The sequence below is a fragment of the Mauremys reevesii genome, linkage group 14 (genome assembly GCF_016161935.1).
Source record: "Mauremys reevesii isolate NIE-2019 linkage group 14, ASM1616193v1, whole genome shotgun sequence".
In the NCBI taxonomy this organism is placed as follows: Eukaryota; Metazoa; Chordata; order Testudines; family Geoemydidae; genus Mauremys; species Mauremys reevesii.
In genome coordinates this window covers 1035690-1060878 of record NC_052636.1, presented here as the reverse complement: position 1 = coordinate 1060878, position 25189 = coordinate 1035690, and the positions used below count along the sequence as shown (strand labels likewise).

The following is a 25189-nucleotide window of genomic DNA, read 5'->3' as shown; positions in this document are numbered from 1 at the left end:
AACCTGCCGCTTTCCCTGAGGGCTGGACTCGGGCCCTTCAGATTAGGATCCTCAGGCACTGCCAGCGGCACCGGGCGGCTGCCTGCCCTCAGGAACAGGAACTGAACCGCGGTTCTCAATCAGGGGCCAAGGGGGCTGCCAGCAGGTTTCAGGGGGTCGACTGAAATAACCCAGAGAACAGGGCTAACGTGAGACGCGCTGGGTCCCAGGGCAGAAGCCTGAGCAGGAGTCCCACCACCCGGGGTCAAAGTTGAAGCCTGAGCAACTTAACGTCACGGGGGCCCCTGTGGGGTGGGACCCCAGGGAATTGCCCTGCCTGCCACCCCCTAATGCTGGCCCCGGCTTTTAATCCACGGGCCGTGCAGAGAAACAGGTGTTGTGGCACAGGTGGGCTGTGGAGTTTTTATAGCATGTTGCAGTGGGGAGGGGGTCCAGGAAAAAAGGATGAGAACCCCTGGTCTGAAGCAGGCAGGGCCCCAGGAAGCAGAGAGGGAACCTCGCTTCCCTGAGACCGGCCCTCGCTCCCGTCTCAGCAGCAAAGAAAGTCAATTCCCCCCACCCCTGATGAATCTGCCGGGCGCTCCGTGCAGAGCTGGGGGGTTTCTCCTTTCACTCCTGCTGGGGAGTGCGGGGTCCCGGGGGCGTTTCTAGCAGAGCATTTGGGACTCAACCGGGGGAAACCCGCCTTTCATACCAGAACGCTCACGTTCAGACCACATCTTTATTTAATTTTTTTTATAATACGATAGAATCCTTCAGTCCTAGTGTCACCATCGATAGGTCAGCCTGGTGGGATACCGAGGGTAAAGCTAACCAGCTCTTCAGATCCAAGAGAGTGGCGATAAATCACCTCTCAGAGTCAATGTGCGTAGAAGAGGGTCGTCAATAGGCGGACGGCAGGCCAAATCCAGACTGCCAGACACTTTTGAACAGATCCCAAAATCTTTTTATTGACCTATTGTTATTTATTTTGTGTTATTTTCTCTCTTCTGGGGACTGGACTAGACCATGACCAAGAAAGAAATTTTTTGACAAAAAAACGGCTTACCCCCCTAGGGGGGGGGTTTTGTTTTGTTTCTAATGTTCTGCTGGCCCTCTTTTTTCTCCTTTGGTGAAAAGAAATTTTTTGGGATTTTGTGTGTCATTTCCTCGGGAGAGAGAGGAGCGGGGGGCTGGGCCTGCATGTCACCCATTAGAAGAGACAAACACCCTTAAGAGGAGGCAGCCGTCTGTTTAAAAATCATCTCCCATCTTCACTGGAGTGACAGCCTGAATCGTTCCTTACCCGGGCAGAGCCAAAGTTGGAATCAGCAGCAGCAACAAACCCATCTGTACATGGCAGGAACCAAGCCAAAATGTGCTTTAAAAAGTCTGTCATGGTCATCGGTTTTCATTTCCTTCTCTGAGGGCAGAGATGGGGTTGGTGTGCTACCTCAGGCTGGGATGTGGAGGCCACGTCATCCGTCAGTCACTCTGGTAACCTGTCTCTTCTCACAGGCTGCCTCCAGCCTGTCTGGCCGGTTCCTGAGCTCTTTGGGGGTGAGTGATTTGGCATAAGTGGCACCTGGGAAAAACCCTCCTACCAGATGCATTGGTGGTATAGTGGTGAGCATAGCTGCCTTCCAAGCAGTTGACCCGGGTTCGATTCCCGGCCAATGCAAGGATGTGCCCTTTTCTTGGCCGGGAATTGGTTTAGTTTCAGTCCCGTTGTGTCAGTTTATCACTGGAACAGGAGAATGAATGTCCCGGATCCCAGTGGAGGAAGAAAGGGGGGGGACTCTACAAGGATCTTGGAGCAAGTGTGGGAAGAGGAGCAGCAGGGATGGGGCCGTGGGTGGAGAGGCCGAGTGGGGCCAGGGCCTTGGGGTTGAGCCTGAGTGGGGCTGTAGGGTAAGAGGCCAAATGGGGTTGGGGCGGGGGAGGCTCAGTGAGCAAATCCTCAGAAATCTCACCCCGGGGTTTGTAATGTCAGGCCCCAGCAACCAAATCCCTCTATGTGTGAGGGGAGGGGCTGTGAGGGGGAGGGCTATGGGGTGTCAGGGTGAGGTGAGGTGAGGGGCTGTGAGGGGGAGGGTCCATGTGGGTCTCAGTGTGAAGGGAGGGGCTGTGAGGGTGAGGTGTTGTACTCAAAGTACCATACAGGATCTTTTCAGGGGGATTAAGGCAAAATGCCACATTTATTAGTAATACAGGTATCAGTTAATACTCTATGATATGCATATGAGATATCTCACAGTCATGCATTCACACACACACACACACACACACACTCACACTCCGTCTTGCTGTTGTTACCAACTAGTTGCTCCCCTTAACTGCACTGGCCAGGTGAGTTAGATGGGGGAGGGGTGGAGCCGGGCTTCTGCCGATCCGGATCGATGCTCCGATGGTGACAAGACGAGACCCGGGGTCCTCCTGCAAGACACCTCACATTTATAGCAGCTTCCCTCTTATGCAAATCTAGACCAGATTCAAAATCTGGGTCTGTGACGGTTGGTCTGTGTTCGTTGGTCTTTGTGCTGCTTTTCTCTGGGTGTTGTCCCAGTGCTGCTCACAGAGGGTGTTTTCTAAAGCAGGTTCTGGCTTCTAACCCCTGAGGCCGTCAGTATGTCTGCTCTTCTTTGTGGGGCCCACTTGACAAGTTGTATTGTCCTCTGCTCTGGCTCCCATTCCCTCTGCAACTGTTGTCGCTGTCTGGAGGTGGGGGTCTTCCAAGCCTCACTCATTCACACCTCATTCAGTCAAGAGGGCAATTGATTACAGAGTGGGGGGAAGAGCTTATTCTACTTCTAGCAAACAGGCACCTGTTTCTTTTACTTTAACTATACTATCCTTAGGGGCTATGTAGTGGGCCGGTGTGGCTCCCCTCCTCCCCTGGGAGGGTTGAGCCCTGGACACCGGAAGGGGCGGGGCTACAGAGCAGTGAGCCCGCCCCTCAGAGGGTCAGGCGGACCCGGAAGTATAAAAGCCGGTCATCAGAGCTCAGTCAGAGCCCAGCCATCTCCGGGAGCAGACCCGGACTGGCTGGGGCTTCCCCTCGCTCGCTACGAGGAGGAGCCACCTGAGACTTCCCCGCTCCCTTGTTGTTACCCCGAGGAGCCCCCAGGGCAGAACTGGCCGGACTTCCCCGAGGACCTGCCAGATCTACCCCCCAGCCCGGGCTGCGAGGAGCCCATGCTGTTGGACTTCCCGGGAACGGACGCCGCGGACCAGGTAGGCCCCGAGGGGGAAATTGGAAGTGACCCGGGGGCAGCCGACCTCAGTCAGGCTGCTGATCAAACAATGCCCATGTAAGTGTGTTGCGGTCAGGATCCATCCCCACTGACTGTCAGCGGTCATAGCTGCTGCCCAGGGCTGGGACGCAGTGGAGAGGGTGGGCCTGTGTCCCCCCTGCCACCCCACTTGCGGGTGGCAGTTTCCCCCTCACCCCAGTGCTCAGCCCCTGCACCCAAGGGCCTGGGCCTTCCTGAGCCCTAACTGACTCTGAGAGTGCTGTTCAGCCTTAAAGGGACAGGGCTGAACCCACGTAAGAACAATGGCCCGGTGTGGCTCCCCTCCTCCCCATGGAGGGTTGAGCCCCGGACCCTCACGTTTACAGGCTATAACATTTGATACCAAGTTTTCTACCAATTTTCTATATAGGGATCCAAGACAAAGTTGTATGAAAATAGAGAGGCCCAATGCCAAGTCATATGAAATACAAAATAACATCATGCAAGATGCATTGTGTTATTTTGTATTAAGTATCTTTATGACATTGCAACGTCATAAATATTTATAGAGATAGTTAATACAGAGATTTCTTTACAGAGGGTCCATGTGGGTGTCAGGGTGAGGGGGAGAGGCTGTGAGGGGGAGAGATATGGGGTGTCAGTGTGAAGGGAGGGGCCGTGAGGGGGATCATCCATGGGGGTGTTGGGGGAGGGCTATGGAGTGTCTCTGTGAGGGGGAGGGGCTGTGGGGATATGGTCACCTCCAGGCAGCAGGAGCCCCCTGACATGGGGGTTTACTGCCCCCTGCCCCCAGGCGCTTTGGGGGGCCCTAGGGCCCAGCATGGAGCTGCTGTCCCTGCAGGGTCCCTGGGCGTCACACAGGGGTGATGGGAGGTTACTGCCCCGTCTGTCCTGGGGTGGGGCCTGGAGCCCCCAGAACAGCCCTGTGGGGAATTCAGTGTCTGTGGGGAAGCACGTCTAGGAGTGGGGATTCCCAGCCGCGTTAGAGCGGCAGGAAGGGGAAGAGCGAGTTATTGCTGTAGGATACTCTGGGTGTGCTGGGCGTGAAGGAGGGCGCCCAGCTCTCAGTCTGCAGAACGGCCGACCCCAAACGTTCAAAAACCCTGAGTCAGGCTCACCCCAAATCGCCAGATTGGCTTTGAAATCAGGAGATTCTGTAACAAGCGTAGATTTGGGGAATCGACTGTATTTACTCGCCTTCCGCTTGATGAGCCTTTGGGGCTCATGGGGGTGACATTTTGAAGCTTTCTCCACGGCCACGTACTGTTTCTTTAAAAGCCAAGGCTGAAATCGTCACATGCTCACTGGACTCCCGGAGCTGGGGCTTGACGGAAAACGATCGTTCTCATGAGCGTTGGCAAATCTATTGAGTCTTTATTCTCCAGGATTCCCCCCTGGAGCTCTGCCTGGACAAGGGGAGAGAAAAGCTGCTGGATCAGGCGGGGCACCTCGATTCCCAGAGACCGGCCCTGGCTCCCTGCTCAGCAGCAAAGGATAATTCCCCCCACCCCGGCCCCGTTCCCGCAATAAATCAGCCTGAGCTCCGTGCAGAGCTGGGGGTTTCTCCTTTCACTCCTGCTGGGGAGTGCCGGGGTAGGGTGACCAGCTGTCCTGATTTTATGGGGACAGTCCTGATTTTTGGGACTTTACGTAGACTCCTATTACCCCCCCCCCCACACACACATGTCCTGATTTTTCACATTTGCTGTCTGGCCACCCTAGTCTCGGGGGCGTTTCTAGAAGAGAATTTGGACCTGAACCGGAGGAATCAGCCGTTCCCCGTTCAGACGACGTCTTTACGGAGAGTTTTGTTATCATGGGGGAGGGGGGGTGTTGCCCGGGGGGGCGCAGGCCCCCGTATCAGTGGCGCACGTGGCTTTGGTGAGTAGCCAGGCATGAGGAAGCTGCAGCAGGCGGCCATCTTTTGGAAGCCGCTGCCGTGCCTCAGTTTCCCCCGCCCGCTGCACGGGAAAGGGGGGTTTGCTCTCGGGGTGTAGGTGGGGGTGTCACCGAGCTGTAGGGGGGGGCCACCCCACGCCAGGAAAGGGTTAACAGCCCCCCACACACATACACACCAGCCCCCCCTCCCCCATCTGGCTGGGAGAAGGAGGGCAAAGGTCAGCGCACCGCCCTGCCCCCACTCGGGGGGGCGGGGCAGCCCCCGCGCGACACCAGGCACCGCCCCCATCGGGGCCCGACGCAGGCTGCCAGCCCCGCCCCCTCCCTCCACCCCCAGGCGCGTGCCGCGCCCCAACCGCCCTAACGGCACAAACGGTCGCAGCGCCGTCAGCGCGCGCGCCCTGAGGAGAGGGGGAACCTTCGTCACTTCCGGTCCGTCCGAGTCCTGCGGCCCGTGCCCGGGAGCCCGGCATTAACCCCTCCCGGCCCGGCCGCCGCGGCGGCGGCTTTCTCCAGCTGGGACCCGTCCCCGGGCCGGACCCCCCCGGTGAGTGAGAGACCCGCGGGGGGGGGCGGAGCGGGAGCTGCGGGGGGGTCGCTGCGGGGGTTCCCCGTGGGGAGGGGCGGAGCGGGAGTTGTAGGGAGGGGCGGAGCAGGAGTTGCGGGGTGGGCAGTGTGGGGGAGTTCTCCTGTGGGGAGGGGCGGAGCAGGAGTTGCAGGGGTCAGTGTGGGGGAGTTCTCCTGTGGGGAGGGGCGGAGCAGGAGTTGTGGGGGTGTTCTCCTGTGGGGAGGGGCGGAGCAGGAGTTGTGGGGAGTTCTCCTGTGGGGAGGGGCGGAGCAGGAGTTGTGGGGAGTTCTCCTGTGGGGAGGGGCGGAGCAGGAGTTGTGGGGGGTGTTCTCCTGTGGGGAGGGGCGGAGCAGGAGTTGTGGGGGAGTTCTCCTGTGGGCGGGAGTTGTGGGGAGTTCTCCTGTGGGGAGGGGCGGAGCAGGAGTTGTGGGGGAGGGGGGGGGGGTTTTGTCTCTGGGCAGCAGGAAATCCCGGGGGGGGGGAGCTGGGGGAGAGAAGCCGGAGTTGCGGGGGGGGCATAATGAGATCTGGTCCCTGTTTGTGCCACCCCGGCCCCGCCCCAATACAGAGTCTCTCCAGTTCTTCCCCTTTTCTCTCCCCGTGTCACACGTGGGTGTAAAACCCGGGGTGACCCCCCTATTTCCCCTCCCCCGTGAGCTCCCCCCATCCCCCCTGTTCTCCCCATAACCCTCCAATGTCCCTTTACACCCCCCTGCCACGGGGGGGTCCCCACCCATTGTATCTGCAGCGATTTGCCCTGGGCCCCCGCAGGGGGGGAATTGTCGCCCTGAGTCGTTCCCCCAAAGGGGTCGGGGTCAGTGAGGGCTGTTTGGGGGAGCCCTGAGACCCGGCTGTCTCGGGGGTGGGGATGGGGGGGCCGGTCTCTGCCAGGGTGGGGAAGGGGGGAGCACGTGTCCCCCATGGGGACGGCCCAGACCCCGTTACACAATCCCCCGAACTGCCAACAGTTGCCCCCAGCCTCTGCCCATCCCCCCCTGCTGCCCCTGCCCTCATCCAGGTGTAGAGAAATCTCTGTATTAACTATCTCTATAAATCTTTATGACGTTGCATTGTGTTATTTTGTATTAAGTATCTTTATGACATGGCATCTTGCATGATGTTATTTTGTATTTCATATGACTTGGCATTGGGCCTCTCTATTTTACTTGGCATTGGGCCTCTCTGTTTTCATACAACTTTGTATCCCTATATAAAAAATTGGTAGAAAACTTTGTATCAAATGTTATAGCCCCTAAGGATAGTATAGTTACAGTAAAAGAGACATGTGCCTTTTGGCTAGAAGTAGAATAAGCTCTTCCCCCCACTCTGTACCCAATTGCCCTATTGACTGAATGAGGTGTGAATGAGTGAGGCTTGGAAGACACCCACCTCCAGACAGCGACAACAGTTGCAGAGGGAATGGGAGCCAGAGCAGAGGACAATACAACTTGTCAAGTGGGCCCCACAAAGAAGAGCAGACATATTGACGGCCTCAGGGGTTAGCAGCCAGCACCTTCTTTAGAAAACACCCTCTGTGAGCAGCACTGGGACAACACCCAGAGAAAAGCAGCACAAAGACCAACGGACACAGACCAACCGTCACAGACCCAGATTTTGAATCTGGTCTAGATTTGCATAAGAGGGAAGCTGCTATAAATGTGAGGTGTCTTGCAGGAGGACCCCGGGTCTCGTCTTGTCACCATCGGAGCATCAATCCGGATCGGCAGAAGCCCGGCTCCACCCCTCCCCCATCTAATTCACCTGGCCAGTGCAGTTAAGGGGAGCAACTAGTTGGTAACAACAGCAGGACAGAGTGTGTGTGTGTGTGTGTGTGTGTGAATGCATGACTGTGAGATATCTCATATGCATATCATAGAGTATTAATTGATACCTGTATTACTAATAAATGTGGCGTTTTGCCTTAATCCCCCTGAAAAGATCCTGTATAGTACTTTAAGTACAACACAGGGACCTTCCAGGTCCCCCTCCTGGCCCGTTAAAACTGCCCCACCCAAGCGGCCCATGTGAATGGTGGCAGGAACCATCACTTTCCATTTATGTATTGGACAGTCATATAAAATTCAAACCGTCCCCCTTTTCCCTGTAGTTATTTAATAGTAACATAAAATCCCCTCAGATCGTGGTGTTTTTCTCTTATACAGGCCTGTCACATCTTAGGCACATTTAACATGCACGGTTTCTGCTTGACACGGTCAGCAAAAACAAGAAAAAAAAGAGAAAAATAACAATTTAAATCCTGTTTCTGTAGTGCGGGCGATTCCGCCCGCCATTACACTCAATGTAATTTTGACTATAGGCGATTTTCGCTTTACCCGCTGACTGCGGAACGTAACCCCAGCGTAAGATGGGACAGACCTGCATTATCAAACACGTTGTTTGTCACCCATTTTCTCCCCCATACTCAAAGATTGCTATCAAATGCGCTAACATTTTGTCCCACGGACTGTCTGGTTCTCTATTACTAATGGAATATGCCCTGAGAATTTTTTCTCTCTCTCGAATTATGAAATACTAACATCTCAGATTTAGCTCTTTCCTCAGATTCTTGACCGTGGATATGATGGGAAATAACCTCATCTCCACAACTGATACAAAATCCCTCCAATTTTCCTCTTTCCTCTCCTATTTACAAAAGTGAATCCAAAATTCCTTAGATTTTCACCCTGTTCTCTTTCATTTCTGAACACTGATCTCAAATCTCAGGTTTTCTCTCTTTCTAGGTGTCATAGGTTTATTCCCCACTTTGAACTTTGGCGTCCACAAGATGGGGACCTGCATGGACTCTTCTAAACTAAAATCCTAGTTCAGATCTGGTACGCTGCCACCAGCTAGAAATTCCAGTGTCTAGCACACTCCCTGTTCCCCCAAAACTTTCCCTGGGGAACACAGATCCAAGCTCCTTGGGCCTTAACACAAAGGGAAATAGCCCATTCCCCCACCTCCCCCTCCCTTATCCGTCGAGAGAGATCACCTTGATTCAACTCCTTGAATCAAACAAAGAGGGATTCTCTTTCCCCCCTCCTCCTCCTCTTCCCCTGAGATTACAAACAAGGGAAGAAATCAATCAGGTTCTAAAAAGAAAAGATTTTATTAAAAGAAAGAAAGAAAGTACACTATCTCTGTAACACCAGGATTAAAAGATTACAGGGTCTAGCTTATAAAACTGGAGAGACTTCCCTCCCCCCTTTTCTCAGGATAATCAAAAGTAACAGCAAACAGAAATAAAGAGATTTCTCCAGCCAACACACATTTGCAAATACAGAAATTAATTATAAGACTAATCCGCCTTTCTAATACTCACTATACTGAATAGAAGGACTACTTCAGGAAACTTGGAGAGTCTGGAGATAGTCTGGCCCCTCTTAGATCCAAAGAGAGAACAACCCCCAAAACAAAGAACACAGACAAAGACTTCCCTCCACAGAGATTTGAAATGATCTAGTCCCTTGATTGGTCCTCTGGTCAGGTGTCCGGCAGGTTTACTGAGCTTGTTAACCCTTTACAGGTAAAAGAGACCTTAACCCAAAACTATCTGTTTATGACACTAGGTCATTACCAAATGTCTATTAAAAATCCTCTCAGGGTCGGGGCTGTTCCCCATGCTTCTAAATCCCAGCAACTTCTCCTTTTTTGGGGGGAACCTGTTGCCCTAAATTGTTCTCCATCCTGGAGGTTGCAGGGGTTATGTTACCCAATAATCATCTTTCCCCCTCTCCTTTGAGAATCATTTGTTTCCACCTTTATCTCTGTTAAAAGGTTTCCCGATTAAACCAGCCACATCTTTAATAGACGTCAAAGCTAGAGGCCTCCCCCTCATTGGCTGGTAACAGGAGAGTTGGGTGGCCCCTTTTCTTTTCTCCAGCCGGCAGAGGATGAGGGTGTTAGTCCTCCTGCCCTGATCCTTAGGAGGGGTCAGTGTCCCTGTATCATCTCTGGGGAGTGTGTTTATACCATAACTTTGTATCATAGGTTTTTTGCTAGGTATTTACATGACTTTTGCTCAGAGCCTGACTCTCGCAAACTTTGCTTTGTATCAGCAGGGCTGGATTTTAGTTTGGGCCTTAGGCCTTACACCAGGCCTCCTGCCTCAGGCTTTCTCTTTCTACTACACTGGGGACTAGCATGAAAGTGACGCTGCACAAACAGCCCCTCTTCATTTCTCCTCCCATTAGGAATTGCAGGAGGAAATCCAGCCCTGGGAGAGCAAAGAACCCAGGAATGGGGCTTTCCCAGCCTGAGGGGTAGGGAGAGGGGACAGGGGAAAGAGAGACTGAAAGGGGCAGTAGGAGAAAAAGGTAGTCACCCCTGGGTGGACTTTCCTGTAAACAAAATGAGGAACAGAGAGAGGAAAAGCCAGTTCCGGACTCCGTATTCCCCCTGCTGGGGTGTGGCTGCTGTGGTGTCCGTGTCAGAGGGAATTCCCCACAGTGACTCCTTTGGTTCTGCTCTTTTCTAACAAAGACTTTGCTACTGGAAAGGCTTAAAAATGTCTCTGAGAGCTTAGACTGGCAGGTGGGGCCAGGTCTACACTGTAATAAAGAGATCAAGCAATTTCCCAGCACGGCAGAATCTATCATGTCTGTCTGCAGGGAAAGGGCCTGGGGGAATCGTGATGTGAAATGAACTGAAGCCTGTTCTGTAACCTCCCCAACTGCCCTTCTCGCCCTGCCAGGCTGCAGAATGACGTCCGCATCTCCCTCCAGCTCATCCCAGCCTCCCATGGGACAGGGAAGAAAAATGGCTGCAGTGGAGTCAGTTCAGGTAGGGATTATCCCGGGGTGGCTGGTGGGTTTCTGCAGGTGGGAGAGGGGCAGCAAATACACCGGAGGTGGGAAGGTTTGCGCAGTCTGGTTTGGTGGTTGGAGCGGGGCAGGAAACTCACAGGGTGGAGAAAGGACGGTGTCTGGCAAACCTGCCAGGACTAGTTTAATAAGTGGCCTAGATTCTAAGAACAGACCCATGGGATCTGGAGGTGGAAATACCCTAATCTGTGGTACAGGAAACAACCCACCTTGATGGGGTTAGGAAAACTGACCAGACTCCCAGGGCTGGAGCCTGCCCCGACTAACCAGCAGCTGCTGTGAGATATGAAGGGGGCACCCACCAGTCAGACTTGGGAGAGGCGCCCCTCCCTCATACCCAGCTCCTTACAATGAGGAATGGACCCTGCTGGGGGCTCCATCTCCTGTATCAGTCGGTGGCTGGTAGGGGGTTGATAGATCTGCTGGGAGAAAGGAGGGGCTCTCGCTTCGTCCCCTCCTCCTGGTGTTTCCTGGATGCTCTGAGCAGGGTGGGGGTGGAGCTTTGTAGACTGCGAGCCATCCAGAGCTTCCATTTAATTGGCTCCTCTCCCCCAGGAATAGTGGGGCTGTGAGTGGGGCTGCAGGTACTGACTGTTGGACTCTTGCTCTTTCAGGGGCCGGTGACCTTCGAGGAGGTGGCTGTGTATTTCACCAGGGGAGAGGGGGCTCTGCTGGACCCCGCTCAGAGAGCCCTCTACAGGGATGTCATGCAGGAGAACTACGAGAACGTGACCTCGCTGGGTAAGGATTTCCGTCCCCTCGGTTCTTAGAAGGGGAAACGCAGAATTAAGGTTCACACTACCCCCACAATGGAGCCTCTCCTCTGCCCTGTCTGAGCATCACCCCTCCATGCCAGTGACACACACACCGGCCCTCTGGGAGCAGAGCATACACACAGTCCAGCACACACTCTAACGCCTTCTCTGTGCTGAGGCAAAACTTGGATTAGGTCCAGCGTCATGAACAGAAGCTGCCCACCCCTGGTCGGCCTCAAACACTGAGCCTGCTCTGCACAAACCGGCTCAGAGATCTCACCCCCGAGGAGTCCTTCTGAGCCACTGACTTCGTTTACCCCTCATTGAGCCCTGGAGACAACTAGCATGTACGGCCCCCGGGCCGCTGCCAATCTCTGGGACAAGAGCCCCCCCGTGCTCCTTCACGGACACAACCTACAACACTCAGCACGGAAATGCCACGCCTGCATGACGATACAATCCCACTATTCGCTGTTTTTTTCCTGAGCCCAAAAGTGATGATCTGCCCTCTGCAGCTGCTCTGTGAATGCCTATCCATATCACGCAGCATGTCAGGCACCTGAGAGTCTTCTTCAGTAGGAACTTCACGATTAACTGACCTGCCAGTCATGATGTCGTCTTGACAGTTAACAGAGCATAGGAGAGCAGTGTGGGATCCAGCCCTTCTCACAAAGATGTGCACAGCAAAGAGGGGCCGTTGGAAAATGCTGCGAAAGAAAGCCGGAAGCCCATGGAGTGCTGGGACAGAAAGCAGTGCATTGAGCCCGGTCCCAAGAGACCCCGCGATCTGCTCCGCCTTCCCACAACACGTAGTGACAGCAGATGTCGAGGTGGACTGTGGGATAAGTACCCACAGTGCATTGCTCACACTGTCGATGATAGTGCCCCAACCATGGACGCGCTCTGCCCACAGAAGGAGCGAGTGCGAACGTGACATTCCGACTTTTATGATGCCGATATTTTAGTGTCAGCATTGCTTTTGTTGACATAACTTGGTTGTGTAGACAAGTCCAAACTAACTTCGAACTTAACAAGCTAAAACAGATTCAAATCAAATGTCTTTCTCTCACCATATGTTGTGACAGGCTGGGTTTCCTTTCAGCCAGGACTCTTTCCCCCCTCCCCCCCCCAGTTGAGTTCTTCAGAAGGAGTTGATGTTATGACGGGGGGGAGAGTCTCAAGCATTTTCTCCACCTCTTTTTATACAAGTAACTCCTCACTTAACGTTGTAATTCTGTTCCTGAAAAATGCGACTTTAAGTGAAACAATGTTAAGCGAATCCAATTTCCCTGTAAGAATTAATGTAAATAGGGGGGATTAGGTTCCAGGGAATTTTTTTTTGCCAGCCATCATATACATTTTAAAAGGCATGAATACAGGTACTGTACTATAGCTGGGGGGTGCCCCCGCCTTACCCCACACAGGCCCAGCCCACTGGCACTGCAGATGAGGCAGGCAAGGAGGCTGAAGGTGCGGCAGGCTGGGAGAAGCACCTTGCGCAGCAGCGGCAGCTTCCCCTACTCTGCAAGCACCTGGGGCTCAACCCTCAGCCCGCCCACTCCCCTCCTTCTCCCAAGCCCCCATCCTTGACCTGCCTCTTGTCCCCCACACCTCCTCCCTCTTTACTATCCATGCTGCATCCTCGCTCCCACCCCTCTTCTAAACGCCACAAGCCAGCTGATTGCCCTGGGCAGGAGGGAGGGGGGAGGCCTGTTGAGTCCTTGTTCCCCCCCCCCATCCTGCCTGGGGCAATCAGCTGGTTTGCAGCTGTGTGCCAAGTCCTCGCTCCTCCCTTTCCCTCCTGCCCCCAAAACACCGCAAGCCAGCTGATTGCTGCGGGCAGGAGGCAGGGAAGGAGGGAAAGGCACTGATCCACGGGGTCTGCTGGTGGGCGGGAGGTGCTGTGGGGAGGGGAGGGCATAGGGAGGCTGCCAGCTGTGGAGAAAGCAGGCAGCCACACAATGTAAGAGTGGAGCATCGCACAACTTTAAATGAGCATGTTCCCTAATTGATCAGCAACGAAACAACGTTAACCAAGACAACTTAAAGTGAGGAGTTACTGTAATTCAGTCCTGTGTGCTAGAAACACTTTCAATTCTCAGCTGAGTCATGGTGACGGGCTGTCTGTTGTGGACGGGAGCTCCTAGCCATCCCTGTGATGGAATGTAAATGTCTTGTTCATGCCATTCCCCGACCACAGAATGGCTATTTGACCAGGTGTTGGCCTTGCTGTCTCTGAGGAGCTGGTCTGTGGGTGTTCCCCAGAACTGTAACATTTTCAGTAACATCCTGCAGTAAAGTCTCATAACTTTATAGTTAATGTTCAGCGGGTTTTCGAGTTTTCCAGTGATACCTCACAAGGCACACTTTGGACAAAATATATCATGTTGTAAAAGAGTGACTACAGGGGTACCGACTGTCACTGTGTCTATGTGGGTTCCCAGCAGATATGTTGGTAGTTCAATCCCTCATAAGCAAAGTGTTCTGCACCTTTGAGGACCTGGGGAGCTGGCCCTGGGATTTGACTGGTTTACTAAGGACTGGGGTTAAGCTAATAGAATGTTTTCTATGACAAAGTCTTATGGATTCACCTGATCTCCTTTATTTTCTTTCGTCTGAGCAGGGTTTACAGTTTCCAAACCTGATGTGATCTCCCAGCTGGAACAAGGGGAAGAGCCGTGGGTCCCAGACCACCAGGGTTCAGAGGAAAGAGAGTTCCTAAGAGGTCCCTGCACAGGTGAGGAAAGTGCCTGAAGAAACATCTAGGATCCCCTACAAAGACCTCATGAGCTCTCAGATTTTAGGATTGCCCCAGCAAATGCCCTATCCTCCAGTCAGATATAGCTCATGGCTTCCTACAGATCCTAACTGACACCTGTGAGTGGCTACTTCCCTTCCCACTGAGAATTTAGATGGGTGTGAAGGCAGAATTGATCCTGTCCCCTTTAGGGGGAGAGTTTGGGGTAATTCAGTTCCTGGTTTTTATTTGACATCTCTCCAGCACTTATTCTGGTTTGGTCTTCCCCTTTCCATCCCTGGTTTTTTCCTATCACAGCAGGTGATGTGTCGCTGAGTGAAAATGAGGAGCAGAATTCTCAGCAGGAAGATACCGAGCAAGTGGAACCACACAGAGCATTAACGCAAACATCTGACGGGGATGTCGCCAGGAGTCATGAGCAGGCAAAATCCTGTGAGATTCAGCAGACACCAGAGAGAGAGCAGGGAAACCCGCCAGGGGAGAAATTGGATAAACTCATTTGCTCTCGAGGAACTCACAAGGACCTCAAGGAAACCACAGCCCAGCAGAAAATCCTCAGGGATCAGAGAAAAAATGCATCCACTGAGCGTGGGAAAAGCTTTAGGGACCACTCAGTCCTTCATGCGCATCAGAGAATACCCAGAGGAGACAGACCCTATGTATGCTGTGAGTGCGGGAAAACCTTCATTCGCCGGGCTCACCTTCTTACACATCAGAGGATCCACACAGGTGAGAAACACTATGAATGCAGTGAGTGCGGGAAAAGCTTCACTGATCTCTCATCCCTTATCTCTCACCAGAGAGTCCACACGGGAGAGAGACCCTATGAATGCTGGGAGTGCGGGAAACGCTTCTCTCAGAGCTCAACCCTCCTGATACATCACAGAATTCACTCAGGACAAAGACCCTACGAATGCTGTGAATGCGGAAAAACCTTCACTCAGAGCTCGCACCTTACAATACATCAGAGAATACACACAGGAGAGAAACCCTATGTATGCTGTGAGTGTAGGAAAAGCTTCACTCTGAGGTCGCACCTCATTCGGCATCAGAGAATCCACACGGGAGAGAAACCCTTTGAATGCCGTGAGTGCGGGAAAAACTTCACTCTGAGCTCAGACCTTACCACGCATCAGAGAATCCACACGGGAGAGAGACCCTATGAATGCCGTGAGTGCGGGAAACGCTTCACTCGGAGCTCAGCCCTGGCTAGACATCACAGGATCCACACGGGAGACAGACCCTATGAATGCAGTGAGTGCGGGAAAAGCTTCACTCGGAGCTCAGCCCTGACTAGACATCACAGAATCTGCAAGGGAGCTAAACACCATAAAAACCTCTAGATCTATCAAAACGGTTATTTTCTTGAATAGTTTTCCTCGTTCCCATGTAGTAACCTTTAAGGCTGTTTGAACCGGCTGCACCACCGTTATCCCTCAGCTTGGCCAAAAGAGGTGCTCATTTCTGCCTTTTGCGGTTTTGTAGTTTGCTCTGTTTTGGGCTGGACCCGGTTGTCCTTGCTATCAACTCCATTGTCCCATGAGTAATGGAAGTGGGTCCATCCTTCCAGGAAACCAGGAGAATCACATTTATACTGTTCTTCCTTTTGCCAAGTTATTTGTGTCACCAGTGGTACAAATTGTATCATTCCCAGTTGCTCTGGGTTGTGCTGAAGAGCAGTTATTTTTTTACCTTTTTTCATTATATTTAACTGAAGAGGAGCAGGGGCAGGGGAAAAAGGTGTCATTTCAGTCTCTGTGACACTGGATGTAGATGGGCTGACTCAGAGATTCCCTCCTTCCCCATCACTCCAGAACTGTTACCTCCTGTCTGAGCCAGGCAGAGTTTATCTTCTTCACATTCTGTCGCTCCACCTCTCAAAGTGTCGTGTGATGCAGTGTTCTCAGCTGTCTGTGCTTGGAGATGACGTTTTGACTTCTTTAATCAGAGTCACCATGGCTGCTGAAGAAAGTATCAAAGACCTAGAAGGGGAATTCAAATGGGTCCCAAACACAGTGGGATCATTTGGCGTTTAAATCCCGGTTTCTACCTATTGGCCAAGCCACCTTTGGGAAGGTTGGGTGTCCCTCCTCCCCCCATTATGAGGCTGTTAGGATGCTAAAACTGTTGTAAATAACAACTCCATAATGAGACAGTGCTGAGTGAAGCAGATTTGAATGCCTCAGAGGAGACTGTCATGGGAGAATCTCTTCTCCTGATTCTGAGTCATCAGATGCAATCTGCTCTGGAATTTCACTTGACACTTTCATTTTAAAGAATCCTTATTGAGGTTGCAGGAACAAACCATCCCAATGTGTAGAAAGAATAGTAAATATGGCAGGCGACCAGCTTGGCTTAACAGTGAAATCCTTGCTGATCTTAAACACAAAAAAGAAGCTTACAAGAAGTGGAAGATTGGACAAATGACCAGGGAGGAGTATAAAAATATTGCTCAGGCATGCAGGAGTGAAATCAGGAAGGCCAAATCACACTTGAAGTTGCAGCTAGCAAGAGATGTTAAGAGTAACAAGAAGGGTTTCTTCAGGTGTGTTAGCAACAAGAAGAAAGTCAAGGGAAGTGTGGGCCCCTTGCTGAATGAGGGAGGCAACCTAGTGACAGAGGATGTGGAAAAAGCTAATGTACTCAATGATTTTGCCTCTGTCTTCACGAACAAGGTCAGCTCCCAGACTGCTGCACTGGGCAGCACAGAATGGGGAGAAGGTGACCAGCCCTCTGTGGAGAAAGAAGTGGTTCAGGACTATTTAGAAAAACTGGACGAGCACAAGTCCATGGGGCCGGATGCGCTGCATCCGAGGGTGCTCAAGGAGTTGGCGGATGTGATTGCAGAGCCGTTGGCCATTATCTTTGAAAACTCATTGTGATCAGAGGAGGTCCCGGATGACTGGAAAAAGGCTAATGTAGTGCCCATCTTTAAAAAAGGGAAGAAGGAAGATCCAGGGAACTACAGGCTAGTCAGCCTCACCTCAGTCCCTGGAAAAATCGTGGAGCAGGTCCTCAAAGAATCAATTCTGAAGCACTTTCAGGAGAGGAAAGTGATCAGGAACAGTCAGCATGGATTCACCAAGGGCAAGTCATGCCTGACTAACCTAATTGCTTTCTATGATGAGATAACCGGCTCTGTGGATGAGGGGAAAGCAGTGGCTGTGTTATTCTTTGACTTTAGCAAAGCTTTTGATACAGTCTCCCACAGTATTCTTGCCAGCAAGTTAAAGTATGGGCTGGATGAATGGACTATAAGGTGGATAGAAAGCTGGCTAGATCGTTGGGCTCAATGGGTAGTGATCAACGGCTCCATGTCTAGCTGGCAGCCGGTTTCAAGTGGTGTGCCCCAAGGGTTGGTCATGGGGCCAGTTTTGTTCAATATCTTCATTAATGATCTGGAGGATGGTGTGGACTGCACCCTTAGCAAGTTTGCAGATGACAGATGGGGGGAAGGAGAGCTCAGTGGTTTGAGCATTGGCCTGCTAAACCCAGGGTTGTGAGTTCAATCCTTGAGGAGGCCACTTAGGGATCTGGGGCAAAAATTGGTCCTGCTAGTGAAGGCAGGGGGCTGGACTCGATGACCTTTTGAGGTCCCTTCCAGTTCTAGGAGATTGGCATATCTCCAATTATTACCTTTATTACCTTTACCACTAAACTGGGAGGAGTGGTTGATATGCTGGAGGGTAGGGATAGGATACAGAGGGACCTAGACAAATTAGAGGATTGGGCCAAAAGAAACCTGATGAGGTTCAACAAGGACAAGTGCAGAGTCCTGCACGTAGGACGGAAGAATCCCATGCACTGCTACAGACTAGGGACCGAATGGCTGAGCAGCAGTTCTGTAGAAAAGGACCTGGGGGTTACAGTGGGCGAGAAGCTGGATATTAGTCATCAGTGTGCCCTTGTTGCCAAGAAGGCCAACAGCATATTGGGCAAGTAGGGGCATTGCTGTCAGATCGAGGGACCTGATCATTCCCCTCCATTCGTCACTGGAGCATTCTCAGGAAGAGTCACCAAGTGGGGGTAAGCTTCTCCTAAAACCTGTTGTTTTCCCTAATGGCCCATTACCCTGAATGGGTCCTTCACAACCTCCTATTTATACCATCTTGCCTAGTGATTGTCACCTGGTGTGACTACATGTGAAATACAGATCCGTAGTCAATATTCAAAACTTCGGATACAAAAATGATACGTGTGTACAAGCAGGACAGTCGTGTTCAGCACATCGTAAGTTTTTGGAGGGGATGGTATGATGGGATAGCCTAATTTTGGCAATTAATTGGTGTTTGATTATTAGCAGTAAATATGCCCAATAGCCTGTGATGGGATGTTAGATGGAGTGAGATCTGAGTTACTGCAGAGAATTCTTTCCTGGGTGCTGGCGGGTGAGTCTTGCCCACATGCTCAGGGTTTAGCCGATCGCCATATTTGGGGTCGGGAAGGAATTTTCCTCCAGGGCAGATTGGCAGAGGCCCTGGGGGGGTTTCACCTTCCTCTGCAGCATGGGGCACGGGTCACTGGCTGGAGGATTCTCTGCACCTTGAATTCTTTAAACCACGATTTGAGGACTTCAATGACTCAGACATAGGTGTGATACAGGAGTGGGTGGGTGAGATTCTGTGGCCTGCGTTGTGCAGGAGGTCGGACTAGATGAGCATAATGGTCCCTTCTGACCTTAAAGTCTGAGTCTATGACTTTTCCAATGACATCTTACATGAGCTGTTTTGTACAAACCACATCATAATTATGCCATGATCATATCACTGAAGAATATGGGGTGCAGTGTCACAGAATTAAAAGAAAACAAACATGTATGACAAGATTTTGCGATCTTTGAATGTTATTGGTACCAATGTAGCCTGATTTTTAGAGGGCTGTATCTTGTTGTTATAAGCAGTTGATGTGACTAGAAGATAAGAAGGTTCTTGTCCCGGAATCAGGCTCCACAGACTCCGTTGTAGTGAGTTCAGTATCTTGCAAGGACACTTGGGGTGTGTGACAAGAACACTCGACAAAACAGAGCCTGAGAGACTTTTCAAAAAAGCAAAAAAAAAAAAAACAATAAAATCAAACGGGGTTGGAGGTTGCTGTGGCACCATGGCCAGGATTTCCTAGATTAGCTGATTAGCTCCGTCCGGGACCAGTGAGACAGAGACACAGACGTCCTCATGCCACTGGCAATGCCACGATCCCTGTCAGTTCCCAGGTTCCTCAACGCTCAACATTGATGGTAGATAATAATAGACAAAAGGTGAAAATGAAACAGCAGAGCTAGCTTACCAAGAGAGAGAAAAAAAAAGAGAAAGGGAAAAGAGCCAGGAAAAGCCCGCCGCGGCTGCTGCCACGCGGTGGGGTGGAGTCTGTCTGAGCACTCAGTATTCATGCCAGTGCCCAACCTTCCTCCCTTGCTGCCTGAATCTAACACCCCTCTCCCATATGCACTTCTTCTAGCAGGCCAGGCTAATGCCAGTCATAAATGCCAATGCTGCCAATTCTCCTCTCTGAAACTTGCTCCCCATTCTCTTACTTACGTCCATATTCTTGTGGTCCAAGTCCCAAATGTCTTGTCAGTCCAAAATCCCAAAGGAGAAAAATTCCCAAAATCCAAAACCAGGCCATTTAACTACAAAGCCAAGCTTATGCTTATTTGCGCTAATGATTGAAGATATGATACAGTGATGATACATACACATACAACATATACAGCCAATAGCAAACCAGTAAATAAAGGCAGGATATCATAAGGCCACCAGCAGGCCGGCCCTATGGGCTACACCAAGGGTCGGCAACCTTTCAGCAGTGCTGTGCCGAGTCTTCATTTATTCACTCTAATTTAAGGTGTCATGTGCCAGTCGTACATTTTAACGTTTTAGAAGGTGTCTCTCTATAAGTCTATATTATATAACTAAACTTGTTGTATGTAAAGTAAACAAGGTTTTTAAAATGTTTAAGAAGCTTCATTTAAAATGCAGATCTTATCAGTTTAGTGCAGTGGTTCTTAACCTGGGGTGTGAGATGCCCTTTCTGTGGGGGAGAGGTGGGTGAGACAGGCAAGATGTTTTTTTTTAGAAGGTAAATCATCAAAAACACAAATTAAGCACAGGCACATAAGTATCACTACTTTGTTTCATCAAACCTATGTATTTATTAACATGATACAGTAATCATTAAAAAATGTAATATTTCAAGTTTCTAAGCTAATGGTAGTGTAATTTTTGATAGGGGGTGCGAGAACATATTTTGAGAACTCCAGACCGTCAGTGGGGTGAGCGGGGCCGGCTGTAGTGTATTAAATTGCTCCCCATAGGAATGTGCTACTTATGGCTGCCAGTCCTGATGCTCTGAGCGGCATGGTAAGGGGATGGGGAACAGGGGTGGTTGGATGGGTGTGGGAGTCCTGGGGGGCCTGTTAGGGGGGTGGATAGGGGTTGGGGCAGTCAGGGGACAGGGGGGCTTGGATGAGGCAGTCCTGGGATGGGGGGGTGGTTAGGAGCCAAGGAGCAGGGGAGGTTGGATGGGTCAGGTATTATGAGGGGGGGCAGTCAGGGGGTGGGAAGTGGGAAGGGGCGGATGGGGGAATGTGCTACTTATGGTGTACTGCGTACAGCTGCCAGTAGCACATTCCTACAGGGAGAAATGTAATACACTACAGACCGGTGGTGGGCTGAGCGGCTCAGCCTGCCGCTGGTCTGGGGTCCCAGCCACCAGCCCCCCTCAGCCCGCCTCTGGCGGAGGGTTTCGTTCACCAGTAAAAATCGGCTCGCGTGCTGCAGGTTGCCGACCCCTGGGCTGCACCAATGGAAAGGAAATGAAAGGTGAAGTTATGGGTTAAAGAGCAAGAGACTGATTATGGGATCACCTGAATTATATTGGAAAATTGACAGTTGTCTTGGTTTTTGTTTTCTTAGTAATACAGGAAGTGGTGGCTCATCCTGACAAGTTTATTAATGTAACTGACCATCTTTAGCAGAAGGAATTACGATGTAAAACCCCACTCCAAAGGTTGGGCTGTGGGAATATGTGCAAGAAATAATATAGCAGAGAACATTGGCCCAGTATACTTTTTTTTTTTTTAGTTTAGGCAGCTCCCCACTCAGCGTGGTGGCTTCTGTGAATCTCTTTTTTAGGAACCTAACTCTCCCCATAAAATGCAGGAGGCTGGGGGCAACTGGGGGCTGTAAAAATGCTGGCAGCCAGGTACCTGGAGTCCCTTTGGATGGTGTGTTCTCTCTTCTCCATTTTTAACAGTTTAGCAGTTTATAAAAAGCCTCTCTCAATAAGAAGAATAAGAAAGAAGAAGGGAGAAGAATGTGAAAATGCTGACCACAACATGGAAATATGGACAGCCAGGCATAGACACTTAACAAACACTTAAACAAGCACACACCTCTATCTTCTTCCCTCTTCTGTTATCTGTATATTGATATTATATTTTAGTTTTTTTTTTTTCAAAAAAAAATTTCTTGTGGTTGTTGAGTATGCTGTGGAGTGCTGCATAGGCAGCTGAGTGCAGTACAATGTTTTATTATGGCTGGTCAGGTCTTGACTAGTTTTCTTTTTTATTCTTTTTTTTTATTTTTTTTTTTAATATTTTTTTTTTATAAATTTATTTTTTTTTTTTTTTTTTTTGCTTACTCTTGCTTCAAAGGAGAACTGTCTTCAAGACTGCAGAGGTGTCACAAACAAAGCTTTCTCTTCTTTCTGAGTCTTTCTTGGTTTGTATGAACAAATCTTAATAGGTATGCATAGTTTTTTTTTTTTTAACCTTATTTTTATTTATGCAAACTGCTAACTGTAGTTTAACTTTTCTATCCATCATTTGTTTCTCATGTTGGCTTATTGGCTGGAGGGTCTGGGCTGGAAGGATTGCTTATGGGCCTGAGTGAATTAAATGCTGTAATTAACTTAAAAAGCCAAGTCCCAATAGGTAAATGTTTAGAATGAGGCCATTGAATCAGCTTTAGGATTGCTATTTATTCAGCTTTTATATATATATAAAAGGTATATAAATATATAAAGTAGGTGAATATAGTGGTGGCTAGAGGTCCTGAAAAAGGCTAGGTTTAAATCAGGTTTTCAAAAGCAAAGGTGACATGCCAAGATAAAAGTTAAACTCTTTAGTATGAGGTTAAATGTATATGTTATATGGATGGAATGTATATGGACCAGATAAAAAATAGGAACGAGGGAGCTTGCAGAGTAAATCAGATCAAGAGGTCAATAAAATGACAGACTGTGGTGGTGGTGAAAGAAAACATCCATACTTGTACACCTTGAGAGAGCTAGTATTTCCAGCAGAGAGAGAGGATTTTTTTGAAGATTTAGATTTGATTTTTTTTTTTTTTTTTATTTAGTTTATTTTTATTTATATTTTTATATATAAAATTTGAATTCAGTGTTGAAGGAATTTTGATCATGAAATTGAAGGGGGAGTGAAGGGAAGGGAATTGAGGTGAGGAGGGTGGAGGAAGTTTTGAGGAGGGAGAGGGGGAGGAAAAGGGGAGGGAGGGAGGGGGAAAGGGGACGTGGAGTACAGCTGCAGGTGAAGGGGCTTCAGGAGGTAATGGAGGGTCTGAGGTAAGGGGGGAGCTGGGGATGGAGAGGAAGGGCCTGAGGGAGAATTTAGGGAGGGGGGGGCAAATGTTTAGGGGGGAATTGGTGGTTGGTATTTTAAATGGAACTTAATTAGAGTAACTTCAAAGTCCGTTTCTATTAAAAGGAAAACTACTTGAGGAGACCAGGTGTATGACCTTTTACCCAGTTAGACTGTAAGGGTCACTGAGGCTATGTCTAAAAGGGCATTTTCATTGGCCAAGCTTTTGTCACTCAAGGGTATGAAAAAACACCTGCGTGCTAAAGGCTGCAGGGCCCATGTGATGGGGTCCGGGGCCACTGGGGCTGCACTGCCTTGCCACGCCGTGGGGTGTGGGGCCGCCCTGCCACCCAGCCCCTCAGCAGGGTCCGCTTCTGGCCCCATTCTGTGGAGGGAACTTGGGGCAGGGGCGCTGGGCAGAGGGATCTGGGGGAGGGGGGGCCGCTGTGGTTCTCAGTCGGCAGCCCAGGTAACAGATATGCGGCCCACACTGATAAATCGGTTGAGAACCACTGCCCTAAGCACTGCTTTCGGCAAGGTGGTTTCACTATGCTGGCGTAGCAGGCAAACCACAACGGCGTGAGGAGCGTTGTAGTGTGTACACCTCCTGATGTCGACTTTGCAGTGCAGACAACCCCGTAATCTGTGTCTCTGGGCACAGCTGCCTTTCCCAAATTCTCCGTTCTTCTTCTGGCACCAGCACTCAGATCTCCTGCCTCAGAGCTGTCTCCCATCACCCATTCTTTCTGATTATCTCCCGCCGACATAGCGGGGTGTAGACACCCCTTTCAGTTGATGTAACTTACACTGGTTTTTTCACACCCCTGAATGATGTAAGTTACATCGACATAAGCTGGGGTGAGGAACCTGTGGCCCACAGGCTGAATCCGGCCCGCTGCTTCGTTTCGACCAATTTACCCTAACCCCCTGCCCCAGGTCAGCACCTTCCCCCACATCCTAACTCCCTCCCAGATCTTGCACCCCTGCCCCAGGTCAGCACCTTCCCCCGCATCCTAACTCCCTCCCAGATCCTGCACCCCCACATGTACCCCAACCCCCTGCCCCAGGTCAGCACCTCCCCCCCGCGTCCTAACTCCCTCCCAGATCCTTCAACCCAAACCCCCTGCCCCAGGTCAGCACTTGCCCCCGCATCCTAACTCCCCCCCAGATCCTGCACCCCAACCCCCTGCCCCAGGTCGGCACCTCCCCCCGCATCCTAACTCCCTCCCAGATCCTGCACCCCACCCAGATCATGTACCCCAACCCCCTGCCTCAGGTCAGCACCTTCCCCCTCATCCTAACTCCCTCCCAGATCCTGCACCCCACATGTACCCCAACCCCTGCCCCAGGTCAGCACCTCCCCGCATCCTAACTCCCTCCCAGATCCTTCAACCCAAACCCCTGCCCCAGGTCAGCACTTGCCCCACATCCTAACTCCCTCCCAGATCCTGCACCCCAACCCCCTGCCCCAGGTTGGCACCTCCCCCCACATCCTAACTCCCTCCCAGATCCTGCACCCCAACCCCCTGCCCCAGGTCGGCACCTCCCCACATCCTAATTCCCTCCCAGATCCTGCACCCCCACGTGTACCCCAACCCCTGCCCCAGGTCAGCACCTCCCGCATCCTAACTCCCCAGATCCTGCACCCCAGCCCCTGCCCCAGGTCAGCACCTCCCCCTGCATCCTAACTCCCCCCCAGATCCTGCACCCCAACCCCTGCCCCAGGTCAGCACCTCCCCCCCGCATCCTAAATCCCAGATCCCACACCCCCACCTGCACCCCAACCCCTGTCCTGAGCCTCCTCCCACACTCCAAACCCCTCAGCCCCACCCCAAGGCCTGCACCCCAGCCAGAGCCCTCACCCCCTCCTGCACCCCAACCTCCTGCCCTCTGACCCCAAAAAGGGACGGGGCGCCTTGTCCCGCGACATGGCGGAAGCAGCTCTCCTGCTGGCATGTTGCTCCCCACACGGGCGCTTGGGGGGGGGAAGGGACGGTCTGAACTGTCACAGTGGGGCAGGAACGACAAGCTACATACGCTGCAGTTGTGCTCAGGCCAGGAGGGCCGTGTATCCCTTGGGAAAGCCGGACCCAAGCCGCAGCTAGAAGCGCTGCCTTTCAGCAGAGACCACCACGGCGGGGCAGCGGGGGCAACAGGCAGCCGCACGGGTAAGGAGAGGGCCTAGCCGTCCACCGCGGGGTCCCCACTGCAGCTGTGTCCCGCCCCCCCTTAGCGCCGATTGTAGTTCCATGCATGCTGGGCGGGGGAGGAAAGGGAAGGAAAATAAAACACCCCCCCCACGCCCCCAAAGAACAAACATCTCCTCCCCTAATCCTGGCCTGTAGTGAGGCAGCCTGGCTCCCAGTCGCCCCAGGGAGATGCGACCCCAACAGGGGACGTCTACACGGCCCTTCCAGGCTTGCCTTGACTGCCCCACCCGTCCGAGGATCTGGATTGTTTTATCCCACCCCCACTCCACCAGCCCCCCAACTCCACCCCATCAGCCTTCCTCTCTGCTTCAATCTTTTCCTGGCCTCCCAGTCTCCCGCAGGGCTCT

The 25189-nt window shown here is 51.6% G+C and overlaps 1 protein-coding gene and 1 non-coding gene across 2 annotated transcripts in view; both read left to right on the top strand.

The window, feature by feature from the left end:
• LOC120381395 (zinc finger protein 3-like) overlaps nucleotides 1-16385 on the top strand; it is a 35628-nt gene extending 19243 nt beyond the window's left edge. Inside the window, exons 6-7 of the mRNA XM_039499589.1 lie at nucleotides 13964-14015; nucleotides 14334-16385. Of these exons, the coding sequence (XP_039355523.1) occupies nucleotides 13964-14015; nucleotides 14334-15379 (1098 nt within the window). The 3' untranslated portion in view covers nucleotides 15380-16385. The remainder of the gene's footprint in view (nucleotides 1-13963; nucleotides 14016-14333) is intronic.
• TRNAG-UCC lies at nucleotides 1589-1660 on the top strand. Its single transcript has one exon. It is a non-coding gene; the product is annotated as a tRNA-Gly (tRNA).
• Nucleotides 16386-25189: the final 8804 nt, after the last annotated feature.